General features: G+C 37.8%; 1 protein-coding gene across 1 annotated transcript; it reads right to left on the reverse strand.

The window, feature by feature from the left end:
• Window positions 1-209: 209 nt before the first annotated feature.
• On the reverse strand, window positions 210-7,382 carry LOC149393341 (TNF receptor-associated factor homolog 1a-like). The gene is made up of 13 exons (XM_089616578.1): window positions 7,224-7,382; window positions 6,424-6,660; window positions 5,514-5,625; window positions 5,094-5,182; window positions 4,940-5,008; window positions 4,721-4,850; window positions 4,411-4,569; window positions 3,890-4,238; window positions 3,432-3,544; window positions 2,878-3,022; window positions 2,303-2,751; window positions 2,019-2,220; window positions 210-1,816 (listed from the first exon to the last, which is right to left on the reverse strand). Exons 2-13 carry the CDS (start codon window positions 6,596-6,598, stop codon window positions 518-520), a joined length of 3,291 nt encoding a protein of 1,096 aa, XP_089472704.1. The 5' UTR covers window positions 6,599-6,660; window positions 7,224-7,382; the 3' UTR covers window positions 210-517.
• Between the last annotated feature and the right edge of the window lie 5,550 nt (window positions 7,383-12,932).

The following is a 12,932-nucleotide window of genomic DNA, read 5'->3' on the forward strand; positions in this document are numbered from 1 at the left end:
TTCTTAATTTCTTATTATAAGCTAAATGTTTGACCACACATTGGCCGTTCAGTTCATGCATTACAATAAAAAAAATTCGGCAGCGAAAACTATTTAGAACTCTTACAAAGTGCGAGCACGTTGTAAATCTTAACCGCGAGTTTTTTTTTTTTTTTTTTTAAAGGTAATACATGAAGGAGAGCAAAAAGTAAAAAGAAAAGACAGCAACAGAAAGTGGCTAATAAAGTATGGTCGTTTTAAAATTTAATCATATGCCTGTATCAACCATCATTAGCCCAAAAGCCCCAGGGACAAACAAAGCCTCATTTTCTAGCGACTTGAGAAAAAGGCTGTGAAACAAAACAAGGATAAACGGAAAAAGAAACACTCTTTACAAAATGTTTTCTTATGAAAAAGAAAAGAGAAACAGAAAAGCTTACAATCCCACTCCAAATCTAAGGAGCCCCATCAGTTTTTTTTTTTTTTATATTCCTCATACCCTTCTAATACATTATTATTGCCCTGCCTCCGTTTTTTCTCAGTGACCGTTCGACGGCCTGAACATCGGGTAGCCATTGACGCCACACGCCAGATTTGAGTACTCCGGATTGTAGTACGGATAACCATCACACTCCGCGTTCCTCATCATGACCATAGCCATATCCGGGCCGGGCATCTGCCACTGGGCCGGGCCCGGGACCATCCCCTCCATCGGTCCGTTCGAATACGGTGATGGGCCCGGCTGAGGAATATATTCCCCAACCGGCTCGTAATGGCCCGAAGACGACCCATATCCCCTGTTGAACCCCTCGTCTTGATAACTCCGAGTCCTCTCGAACCGGCAGCCGTTCCCTGCAACACTCGTCAAGTCTCCGGGGTACGAGAACTGCCTGTTCAGCATGGTCGGACCATTGCTCATCATATCGTACACCGAACCAGAGCCAATCCCGTTCTCGTCGTCGAGGAGGTCGTTGATGATATCGAGGTGTGGGAACTCGTCCGTGGACGAAAATCCCTGGGGTAAGCGGCCAGAAGTTCCAGCGGGAAACTCAGAGGCCAGAGGCTTATTGTACAAGTCGTTGAGCAGCGAAGAAGGCGGGTCGTAGTTGGGTTGCCTGAGAGAACCATTCATCCACTGGTTTCCGCTGTGCAGATTGAAAGGGTAACCCGGCTTGATCATGCCCGCTTCGACTCTCTCCGAGCTCTGTGGCAGGAACATCGGAGCAGAGTATGCGGCCGAGCTTGAAGGAGCATGGTTACCCATCATGGCGTTTCGGTAGGACTGAGGAATGTAACTATGGGTCGCTGGAGATGGGTCCGGACCCAACCGGCCAGCGGCGCTTGCCGAGCGGGCAAGCTGCGGGGTTGACTGAACCACGGACACTACGGGAGCGCTTGGCCTCGGACTGGGAGGAACTACTAAAGGCGCACTGGACGGCCTAGAAACGGCCGGTGGAGCGGCCTTCTTGTGGGTCTCGGCGGGCTTGGACACGATGACCGTCGCTGTGGCTGGTGGAGATGAGGACGAAACCACTGCCGGCGGACCTACTCGACCGTTGAAGGGGACTTTCTTGACTTGAACAGGATCCACCGAAGTCGCACTTGTCGGGCACTCGGATTTTGGTGGGAGACTTTTGGGAGAGGGCGTTGGAAGGCTCTTAGAAGGGCTGCTAGGAGAGGGCGTTGAGAGACTTTTAGGAGGGCTATTTGGTGTCGGTGTTGATTTGGTTGTTGGTTGTGTTCTTTGGGCCGGTGCCGCTGTTTTGTCTTTGGAGGGCCTTTCTGTCTCAACCTGATCATTGCCACCCAACTTTTTCTGCAGTGTAGAGACTTCTTCCTGTAACAAAAGTAGGGAAAAAAATTGCAAATATCAGTAAAGCATGAGTACATGAATGTGTTGCTTGAGCAAACTATAGAACTGTGGGTTCAGTGACAAAACAACCCATATAGTTGCAGCGCCAGCTATCATCAGACAACTCTCAACGACATATCGTTCAACGGAAAGTGTACGTAACAAAAAATAAAAGAAATAGATCGACCTTCTTCACCACACGCTGTTCGAGCCCTTTAATACGGTCCTGCAATGAGTTGACGGTGCCTTCGGGCTCAGAATCTCCAGTTTTGCTACTACCAGAGGCATCATTTGCGTCCCCAGCTTCGGTTGCCAGTACAGAAGACTGATTATCGACCTCATTTTCCCAACCACCCCTATGAGAGGTTGCCTTGCCTCGGTTCTTTCCCCTGAAAGTTTGAAGCAGAAATCAGTACCACGCCACGTAATTTATCATGCATCGACCCAATAAGAACCATGCTAAAACATAACCTGCTAGGTGATTTTTGGTTCTTGATATTTGGCGACAAATTCCCTCTAACCGACACGTTCAGATTAACTGACGGGACTGAATCTGTAGAGCACGTCGAGGAACTATCATCCATTAGAGATTGGCTCTTCTTATCAGACATTCCGTTTTGTACTGATGGGAGGCCACTGCTACTAGGTTCAGTGGAGGGTTGAACTTCCGAAGTGTCAGTATCCCAATTTATTTGACTAGCATCCCTGTCTTCCGAATCATGCTGGACATCGACTGAGTCGGAAACATCAGAAACATCGTCCAGTGATTCGAGCTTCTGATGCATGGTTTGGGCCTCAATTGGGGATTCTTTTCTTTCGTCAATTGGAGTATCCTGTTGGTCTTGATCCGGTATTGAAGCATCAGGTATTTCTTCTTTACCCTTGTCCTTCCCTTTACGATTGTTGCGTTTCTGTTTAGCCTATTAAAAAGCAGTATGAGAATCATCCAATGAATCTGTTTTCCACAAAATGAATCTCCTTTTGCTTTCCTAGTAGAGTAAAAAGAAAAGAAAAGGAAAACAGATCATTATAATAATTATGTGAACCTGTTTCTTCTTTGATTTCTCTTTCTTTTCACTACGCTTTGCCTTCAGCTCACTTTCTGCCAGCCACGCAGCCTCTTCTTCGCGGATGAGCTCTTCTTGTCTCTTTAGTGCAACAGCTTCCTGGTAGGCAACTTCAATTTTGTTGCTGGAGTAATAAGGAAAAAAATATGTGTAAGGATTCTATTCTAAATAAGTTAATCACATATTTGAGTCGCCACCATTCACCAAGACACCGCTATCTTATCAGGGATGTAATATTAGAGCAAGTCAAAATGGTAAGAGTATGTCACTGCTGTTATTGTGATTATTGAGGTAACCTATATCACACACTCACACACACACACACACACACAAGAAAGACTACTTGCTATGATATACCAAAACTAAAATGCCTTCCACCCAAGTACAATCCAAACTTCAAGAGACCCATAATATCACCATATTGTCACTAAATAGAAAGTGGAGGATGTTGCTCATAATGATCTTACTGATTAAAAGAAAGAAAAATAATCCACATATAAAGCAATAGTGTTAGTATATTCGTTATAAAGTACCTGAAAATATGGGCAAGGACAAAGATCTCCACAGTTCTACGCCCCAATTCTGTAAGCCGGCTTTCATCTCGCTCAATAGAATCTTTGTTAAAGTCCTCCCCAGAGCTCCCATCCTAAAGGGTAAATCGTGCTCATGTTCTTATCATTGCTTCCAAATAATAAGCTTTAACAATAAATTTGAAACTTGCAACTGCATAAATAGTGCTGTTGCGTACTTCTATCAATTATGTAACAATGATCCACGTTGTATCGATTAATTTTTACAAGGTAAGAATTGGATGGAAATTGGTTAAAGTTCAGTGGGAATGACCTAGGTATTGACAACCCAATAATCACATGACTCATCTCACCACCCAAACTCATTTAAAATTCATTATTATAACCGCTTTTCAGGAAAACAGTTCAATACGCGGTCCCTTGATCAAGAGTAATCGCTAAAAGACACCATAAAAACCCACCTTTGTGCGATTTTGAGGACCCTTTTCCTCTTTGGGAGGTAATGGTTCCAACGCAGCCCTCTCAAGTAGCAACAAAACATCATCCACCAATACAAACGCATCTTTCTCAACACGAACAATTGGTGCTGTCATTTCTTCGGCTTCCAACAATTTCAACTTAGCTTTCTTGGACTTAGTCTGTCCTTCAAGAGCCTTTAAGCCACTATATAATGAGTCCATCACCAGAGTAGATGTGACTTCTTTCTCAATAAAAAAGTGCTTAACAACAACTTTCAAGATTGAATCTGTCTTTTCCCTAGACATTCGACGTCTAGATATTTGGTCAATTCCCAACCAAAAAGCACGGAAACTGCAGCACCATTGTAAAAGAAAATTTGTTGGTCAAATAAATCGGATAAACATTAGTAGAAGCCTAGGGTACATCTGCGTTTTTAGTTTTCTGATTTTATACTTCACAATTCTTATAAATAATAAATACACTACAGAACCATATTAAAGCTCATAAAGGTAAGACATCATACCTTGACCACCTTGCTTTATCATCAATCAACTTCCCAAGTTTACTTCTTCTCTCTTCCACAAAGCGGCGGCAGATTTGTTCAACATTAGAGAGATATACTCTAACAAGTTCTCTCCTATACTGGCAATCAAGGCAACGGAATGGCCGCTCTACTTTCTCCCTGCAAATTCAGAAGCAAAGAGCAAAGATACTCAGATGGTTGAATTTAAAAAGTGTGATGATAACAACCAAGTCAATACATTCACCACAGGATAATGGTACATTTTTTTTTTTTTTTGTTTACATAAAGCCATAACAAACAAAAAAAACACCTAATAACTTGAACTTGAGCCTTTATTATAAGTGTGTCAGACTCGATAAACCCATCCAACACTTTTGACAGCTCCATGAATTTTTTCCATCCCCAGTCATGCTCTTTCTTCCAGAATCGATGTAATGTATCTGCGAATTCCACATGCAGTCAATACTCAACCCTCTAAAATGACAAGTTTATAGCACAACCAAAAGTTATTAATTATTAGCAGACATACCAGAATATTTGGATTTCTTGGGATCTTTATTTACCACAGCAATGGTAAATTGGGCAAAATGACTCCAACCTGCTTCACAAAAAAACTATGCATTATACAACTAAAGAAGCTAATAATATCATACATCACTAACCCAATACATAAACAGACATACCTGGAAGAAGTTTGTCATGATTAGCGACACACAGAAATAAGGAAAGATGATTGCATACGTCGCATCCTTGTGGGTATATCAAGATATACCTGCAGTCCAAATACAAAAATATATAAATAATGGTCATTTAAGTTTCATGCCGTAAATCTCTATCGTATAAAAGCAATAATAGGCATCGAACAAAAATTAAAATCATAAATGATAATAGCCAAACACTAGGCAGATGGTTCTGCTTAGCAATATATCCCGATAATTGAGTGTAAGAACATATCATATAATATTTCAATAACAGAGTCCAACTCTAAGTTAAATATGCCGCAAAACTTGTCCATTCCACTTATTCTAGACTAACCAAGTCCAAAAACACAATTGACACGTATGATAAAATTACTAGAAAAAGTCAGATCCATATGTTCATACCATTTGTAGCCGCCAACCTCAAATGCATTACTACGAAGTTCCCTTTTGTTAATCTGTGAAAATTTCTCTATCTTCCACGTATGTTTTCCGTACAGCTCAGACGGCTTAAGCCCTATAAAACAATATAAACTAGCCTGTAAACAATTAAGAACCTAATGCTGCAACTGAATATAGGTCTGCAAAAACCATTGTGAAATTAATACTCAAGAGGAAAAAAAAAACGAAAGGCAGTTAATAAACAAGCAAAAAACCTGTGCTAGGTCCGTGTATGATAATATGTTCCACGAAAGAAAAAAAAATAAAGCTGTAACATCAGTGTCTAGAGAGAAACTAATAATTAGAAAAGGAAGATAAACAACAAGACTATTCCGTGCACCCTAAATATTTCAGTTTTGATTCTCTTATACCAAATCTAAAACTTAACTCGAGACGGATAAGTATCAATCATTAGGGGAAATTAATTAATAGACTCTACGACAGATGCAGAATCAAAATGCCCGTTACCCCCTTTTATTCTTTGTCGGCTACCGAGTAAATTGACTTCCCTGGATGCACTAAAATAAGATCTCCCGTATAAAGAAAGATACGAAACAATGTTTTTAAAACAACAAAGAATCTTCAAACCATACATTTTCGGGCTATAATAATTCATCCAAGTAACTAATAAAACATTTTCGGACCACAAACTCATCATTGCCCCGAACTCAACACTAAGAAATAAAAACCGCCGCATTTATACCCTCGGTTTCATTCCATGATTCATTCCCAATAACCAACGGTTGTATGAGATAATACGGTTCCCTCAATCCCAGCACTTGATGGAAAAAATGAGCTAATACGCCTTCTGAGTTCCACAATCAAACATTCTCTCAAAAACTATATAAAATTTATATAGAGATAAAAACCATACCACCATCCTCGTCATCATCGGTGTCCCAGTAAGGGGGTGAAGTTGATGGAGTCCCATTCTCAACCTGCTCAGAAGACCGCCACTCCGTCAACTCACCTGACTGGCAGCGCTGACCGCTCGAAATCCCCTCCGAAGATCTTCCCGCTCCAGAGTCCTCACCAGCAACCCCGGCCATGTCCTGCAATGAATCTTCTTTCCCCGCCCTTCCACTACAATATGAAGTCAAAGCACGGCAATCTGAAACAAACGCAGTTTCATTAATCCATACTTTGAGAGCTGTTATACGTGACATTGATAATTCAATCACACTGTAACACTCAACTGATCGTACTCCATTTAAAAAAAATGAATAAATATCGAATGAACCAGAACTCATACCATCAAATAATCAACAAAATGAAAAACTTCAATTCACTTTCTCCGTATATATATCCATTAAAACATTCACAATTCTCTAAACTGATAGAACCCACCGTATCAAACATGGAGAAAGTAATAAACCCTAAATCAACAGGGTAAACGAACAACTCTGAAGTGTGGTGATAATCAACCAGATTGAGACCCATAATTAATTACATATAAACCCTAGCAGAAAAAACAATAACGGTCGGTCCAATTTCACGATAACCGAACCGCGGAGAAACCTAAGATCGGAACCTAAAACGCCACCGAAAACCACAATCAGAACCAAACCCTACGAAATGCAGAGACGACAATAGGACCAAGGAAAAACAATAGAAGGAAATAAAAACCGAAAAAGAGAGACACACGACGTCACATAGATCGAGTTGAATACGGACCTCGAAAAAGACGAGCAGAGATTATCAATGGCCAACGATAGCTCTGAGATTCTAGAGAGAGAATAAGATTATAAGAGATATAGGTCGAAGAAGAGAGCAGATAGAGAAACGAGAAAAAGAGAACAATGACGGAGCCCAAAAAAGAAAAATCTTATTTAATTTTCTTTTAAAAATTATATTAGTTTTTCTCAAGCACACCCAAAACAAAAACTATGTACTATTTATATGCAAACTCATCTTGTTTTTTTTTTTTTGCTATTCTCTATTTTTTTTCCTTTTTTATTATTTTTACATCATCTTTTTTAGGAATATTTTTTCATCTGATTACACAATCAATTGTATAAGACTTTTTACCCGAACTAGGTCATTGCAGCACTTGATTTCCTTTCAATAGGGAAATTAAAAATACTTAAATAACTTGAGAATCTCAAAATAACATTATAAACTATAGTATACAATTTATTAATTAATATTCATTTGTTGACGGTTAAATGAAGGAAAAAAACCGATATAGAAATTTGTTGCAGATTAAATGAAGAAAAAAAAAATATGGTTAGATCATTTTGTAACCGGTATGATCATTTTGTTTAACGGTATCGAAAATCTTATCTAATTCAACTTTTTATTAGATTTGAATAAACAAAAATATAAAATAATTATACTAATTATGTGATTAGTAACCGGTATGATCATTTTGTTTAACGGTATTATGCAAATATGGTTATTTAATGATTGCATCATAAAAATGATAAGAGTATTCAATTTTCCGTCGTTTTCCGTAATTTTATGTTTATTGTAATATCGAGTTAGACGACCATATTCCTCGTATATATGTTATAATGTTATTTTTTTCTACCATCAGGATAAATGTAATTATGTTATATGTACAATATGAAATAAAACGTTACCATGAAACATAAGATATAGAAATATTTATCGGAATATATTAATATTTTGTAGAACGTTGTATCATTATGTAATAGGAAAAAAAATATGCCCGTGAAAATATTTAATCATCCTTTAAATTAAATCATAAATATGATAAATTAAAGATTCTAACAAATACATATATTGGGTTATTAATTTCCTCAAGTAATGAAAATATTATCTTAAATTATTAAGTATTACATAGTTTTATGTGCGCGTATATATAAAAGAAATAGCAATATATATATAATGCAACATCACAATTTGTTTAGTTCATCTTGGATTCATTTTAAATCAAAAGACGCGACTGTTTAAGATTGCTACTATCAATTAAAGAAAATGCCTTATGTCTAACTTTCAATTTATAATATGCGTACATAATATATGAGAAGTTAAGTAGATTGTATTACTCACGTTAAAATTCTAATATAATTATCGAATAATTAAGAAAATGATTCAAATACGCCTACACCATTAACTTAAGCATGAGTTGAACTATATTTTGATAATTAAATTATAATTTTAATTGAGTGTAGTTATCTAAATATAAAATAACGTTTATTTTATAACATATATCATTTTTTTTAACTCTTAAGCAATATAATCTAGAACTTTTAAAAAGGGGTAATTGATTATAGGCTTATAGGTGTATTACATGCAACTCATCTTCGGTAGGAATACCATAAAAGATTTATAAAAAAAATAAAAATAAAAATAAAAAAAGAACTAACTAACGTTATAAAACATATATTTATGTCTCTGTGTATGTAAGTGTAACGTAGAGTTTGTTTGGCGTTTGTAGAAGGTCGGTGACAAGTGTTTGGAGGAGTGGTCAGTAGAACGTTGACTAGCTTAATGAAGGTGTCTGTGGGCCCACACTCTTTTCCTTCCTTTTTTGTGCTTCTAGGGTTCTACGGTTATAGTTTTCTTTTATGGGTTCGAATTTTTGACCTTTCACTCATGAGCGTTGCTATGTGACACGGATCACGACAACGAACGATCCACTCACGTTTTGACACGTGGCAGCACAGTGCCACGTGTCAAAACGTGAGTGGGTCGTTCGTTGTCGTGACCCGTGTCACATATCATTTCCGTTCACTTATAGTCCATAACTGTACATTTTGTTAGAGAAATTTTATTTTCTAGACCTAAAAGTTATGGAAATATTTTAATTAGACTCACTAGTTCAGAAATATCTAAAATTAGACTTGTGTACCAATTTCGGACAAAAATACCCTTTCAAGGTAATATAACCATCTTCACTTCATTCCCTACTTCTTTTCATCTCTCATTCTCTCTCATTTCCTATCGTTTTCATCATTTTCGAGTATCCAATTCGTTCAATCCCGTCGAAATGGGTTAGTATGCTCATTCATTCATCTTTTATAGTTATGTTGATATAGTTTGTGTAGAAAAAAAAAAGTTGGTAGATTTAGGTCAAAAAACCCGGAATTTAACGTTATTTCCGATGAAATTCGATAATTTAGGATGAAATTTAAGTATTATTTCCGATGAAATTCAAGCTGAAATTCCGACAGGATCCGACAGGATCTGGTAAGGTCCAGAATCCGACAGGATCTGGCAGGATCCGACAGGCTGCCAGAAATCCGACCAGATCTGGCAAGATCCGACCGGATCTGACAGTGTCCCAAGAAAATGAAAAAATCCGGTATTTTTTATTTAATGTATTTATGTGATATTTCTTGCAGTTTTGTTGATGGTTAACGGCACATGGGAGAGAAATGGACACTTATACGTGTTCAAAAATGCAAGAACATTTCTGCTTGAAGTTTCGAAAGAGACGACGTACACGGGTTAGTCGACAAGGTGTACAATAGAGTCGATATAGACAGATCAAAGTATGACTTAAAGTTAGAAGTTCCATATGAAGTGGGTAATATGCCGATTGAGCATGCTTTGTTGAAGGACGATATTGATGTTAAGTATTATACGAAGTGCAAAAGTCGTAGAAAATATGCACTTTGTGTAACTTGATATCGAAAGAAATCACAGCGTTTAGTGCAAACAAAGTAGATAAAGGAAAAAATGTTATCAATGAAGAGTTGCCTCGTGTTGAACTCAACAAGAGACGAAAGAATTTGATAATCACCGATCGAGATGATGAAGTATACGTGCATGACAGAGATGATTATCACAACAACGAGGAAGATGATGAAGAACAAAATAACAAATTGACGAAGATAAAAGTGACAAGGGAGAAGATGGACACAACAGTGACAAAGAAACAGAATTCGAAGAGTTTGCGAATCATGAAGAATATAAAGATTTTGTTAAACATTTTGCAGTACCATCAGGACACGGTGAACCATCAAAACAAGGTGAACCGTCACGTGACCCTCGTAAAGATGTTTCACAAACGGATTTCGTGCGTTATTCATGGGAAGCCCCTAACTTCACAGCCGATGATGTTGTCAAAGAAGAACGTAATGAAGGTCCAACTCTGTTGTCACATTCTTCCACAGGTAATAAAAATAATGAGATCTACTTATAATATGGAAAATTGTTATGTTATATATTTTATAACCATTGATTACATGCAATAGGTAGCACAGAAGATATATACCTTGGGAAAGAGTTTGAGTCAAAGAAACAGATGAAGCAACAGATTCATGTTTTTGCTCTAAAAAATAATTTTGAGTTTAGAGTGAAATCGTCTTCGAAAAAGAGATGGTATGTCATATGCAAAATGAGATGTGCACTTGGAAGCCGAGGGGTGTTGTGCAGTGGTCTGATATGTGGCAGATAACGTCGTATGAGAGTAGACATTCTTGCGCGCGTGTGGTTCTAACAGAATGTCATAGAGGAGCTGCACCTTGGGTTATTGAGCACGTCTTCAAAGATAAGTACAACATTAGCTCTATGGCTGAATATTCAGCGCATAACGTAAGAGAGGAAGTCAAGACAAGATGGGGGGGCATATCGTACTTGAAAGCTAGGAGAACAAGGGAGAAAGAAATTTCTTATGTAAGTGGTACGCCAGAAGAATCTTATCAGAAGTTACCATCTTGGTTATACATGTTGGAGCAGAAGAATCCAGGGACTCTTACGGAGTTTGTGAAAGATGGCGATAGATTCAAATACGCATTCTTTTCTATTGGAGCGTGTCGTAGAGGGTTCAAGTCTTGTCGACCAGTCATATCATTAGACAGTGCATTTTTTAAGACAAAATACGGTGGACAGTTGCTATGCGCAATTGCGATGGATGCTAATTCTCAATTGTATCCACTTGCATTCGGGGTAGTAGATAACGAGTGTCATGCTTCGTGGATTTGGTTTTTGAGAAAGTTGAGAGAAGCTATCGGTGAAGACGTTGAAGAGTTGGTGTTCATATCCGATCGACATGTTAGCATCATACATGGCGTCGAAGTGGTGTTCCCCGGTATCCCTCATGGAACATGCTTCCATCATCTCAAACTAAATGTCCAGCATAAATTCAAGACTGATTATTGTGGTATTGAACTGTATGATGCCGCTTATGCCTTCAATAAGCGGGCTTTCGAAGCTCATTTTCGGCAATTGAGGAGAAAAGATGTCGAGATTGCTAAGTATCTCGAGGAAGTCGGTTTTGATCGGTGGGCAAAAGAGCATTTTTTCCTGGAAAACGGTAAAACTAAAACTTTTCCCTTTGTCATTACAAGTATTTAACTATATGTGTAACGTCACTAATATGTAACTGTTTATATAGGAATGATATAATGACAAGCAATAATGCAGAAAGCTTCAACAATAAGACGAGGAATGCTAGAACGTCTCCCATCACCACTTTGCTTGAGTTCATTAGATTCACACTTCAAACGTGGTTTTTTAATCGAGAAGAAATTGCTAGAAAATGTGATACAAGACTGTCCCCGAAGTTTCAAGATAATCTCGAACATCTGAACGGCAAGGCACAATACGTGAATACCTACGGACTCGGGATGTTTGAATGTAATGTTAGAGACGAGAGAGGTGACTTTGATGTGCATTTGATGAATAACACATGCACTTGTGGACTAACACAACTACTTGGAATCCCGTGCGAGCATGCCATCGCATCCGCACAACATAGGAGTGTGGACATTTATTCGTTGTGCAGTCCTTTCTATTCGAAGGAGATATGGATTGAGATGTACAAGGAATTTATATATCCTGTTGGGAATGAAGATCAGTGGAACGTTCCGGATGACATAAAAAACATGAAGGTGTTGGAACCAGTTGAAAAAAAACAAGCCGGTCGACCGAAGAAAAGTAAACAAGGAAGGCGAAGAGTCAATCGATATCCATCTCAAGGAGAAAAGGTTGTTATTCATCGCAAATGTGGTAAATGTGGTGGTATGGGACATAACAGGAAGACATGCACATGGAGAGAGTGAAAACTTGTTTATATTTATTAAGTTGATCGTTATTTTTATTTTTTTAAAACTTATTTTGTTGAACAATTGACGTTTAAGTTTGAGTTGAACATGTTTGTGGTTATGTTTATGTTTATATTTTTATTTATTACTTTAAATATTTAAATGTGAATTTAATGACATGAAACTATATCATGACATGAAACTTAAGATATCCAATATATTTAATGAAAATAGTTTTAATGACATGAAACTAAAGATATCCAATATATTTAATGACATCAAACTAGAGATATCCAAAATATTTAATGAAATAAAACTAGAGATATCCTAATATTTAATACATATCATCGCTCTTCTAATTGGAAAAATAGGTCCGTCGACCATTTCTTCCTGAACGTCTTAATGTTCTCGCTTCGTAGTGTGTCAA

Source organism: Urtica dioica, chromosome 6, assembly GCF_054948205.1.
Source record: "Urtica dioica subsp. dioica isolate 48M chromosome 6, U.dioica_male_clone48M_v1_H2, whole genome shotgun sequence".
NCBI lineage: Eukaryota > Viridiplantae > Streptophyta > Magnoliopsida > Rosales > Urticaceae > Urtica > Urtica dioica.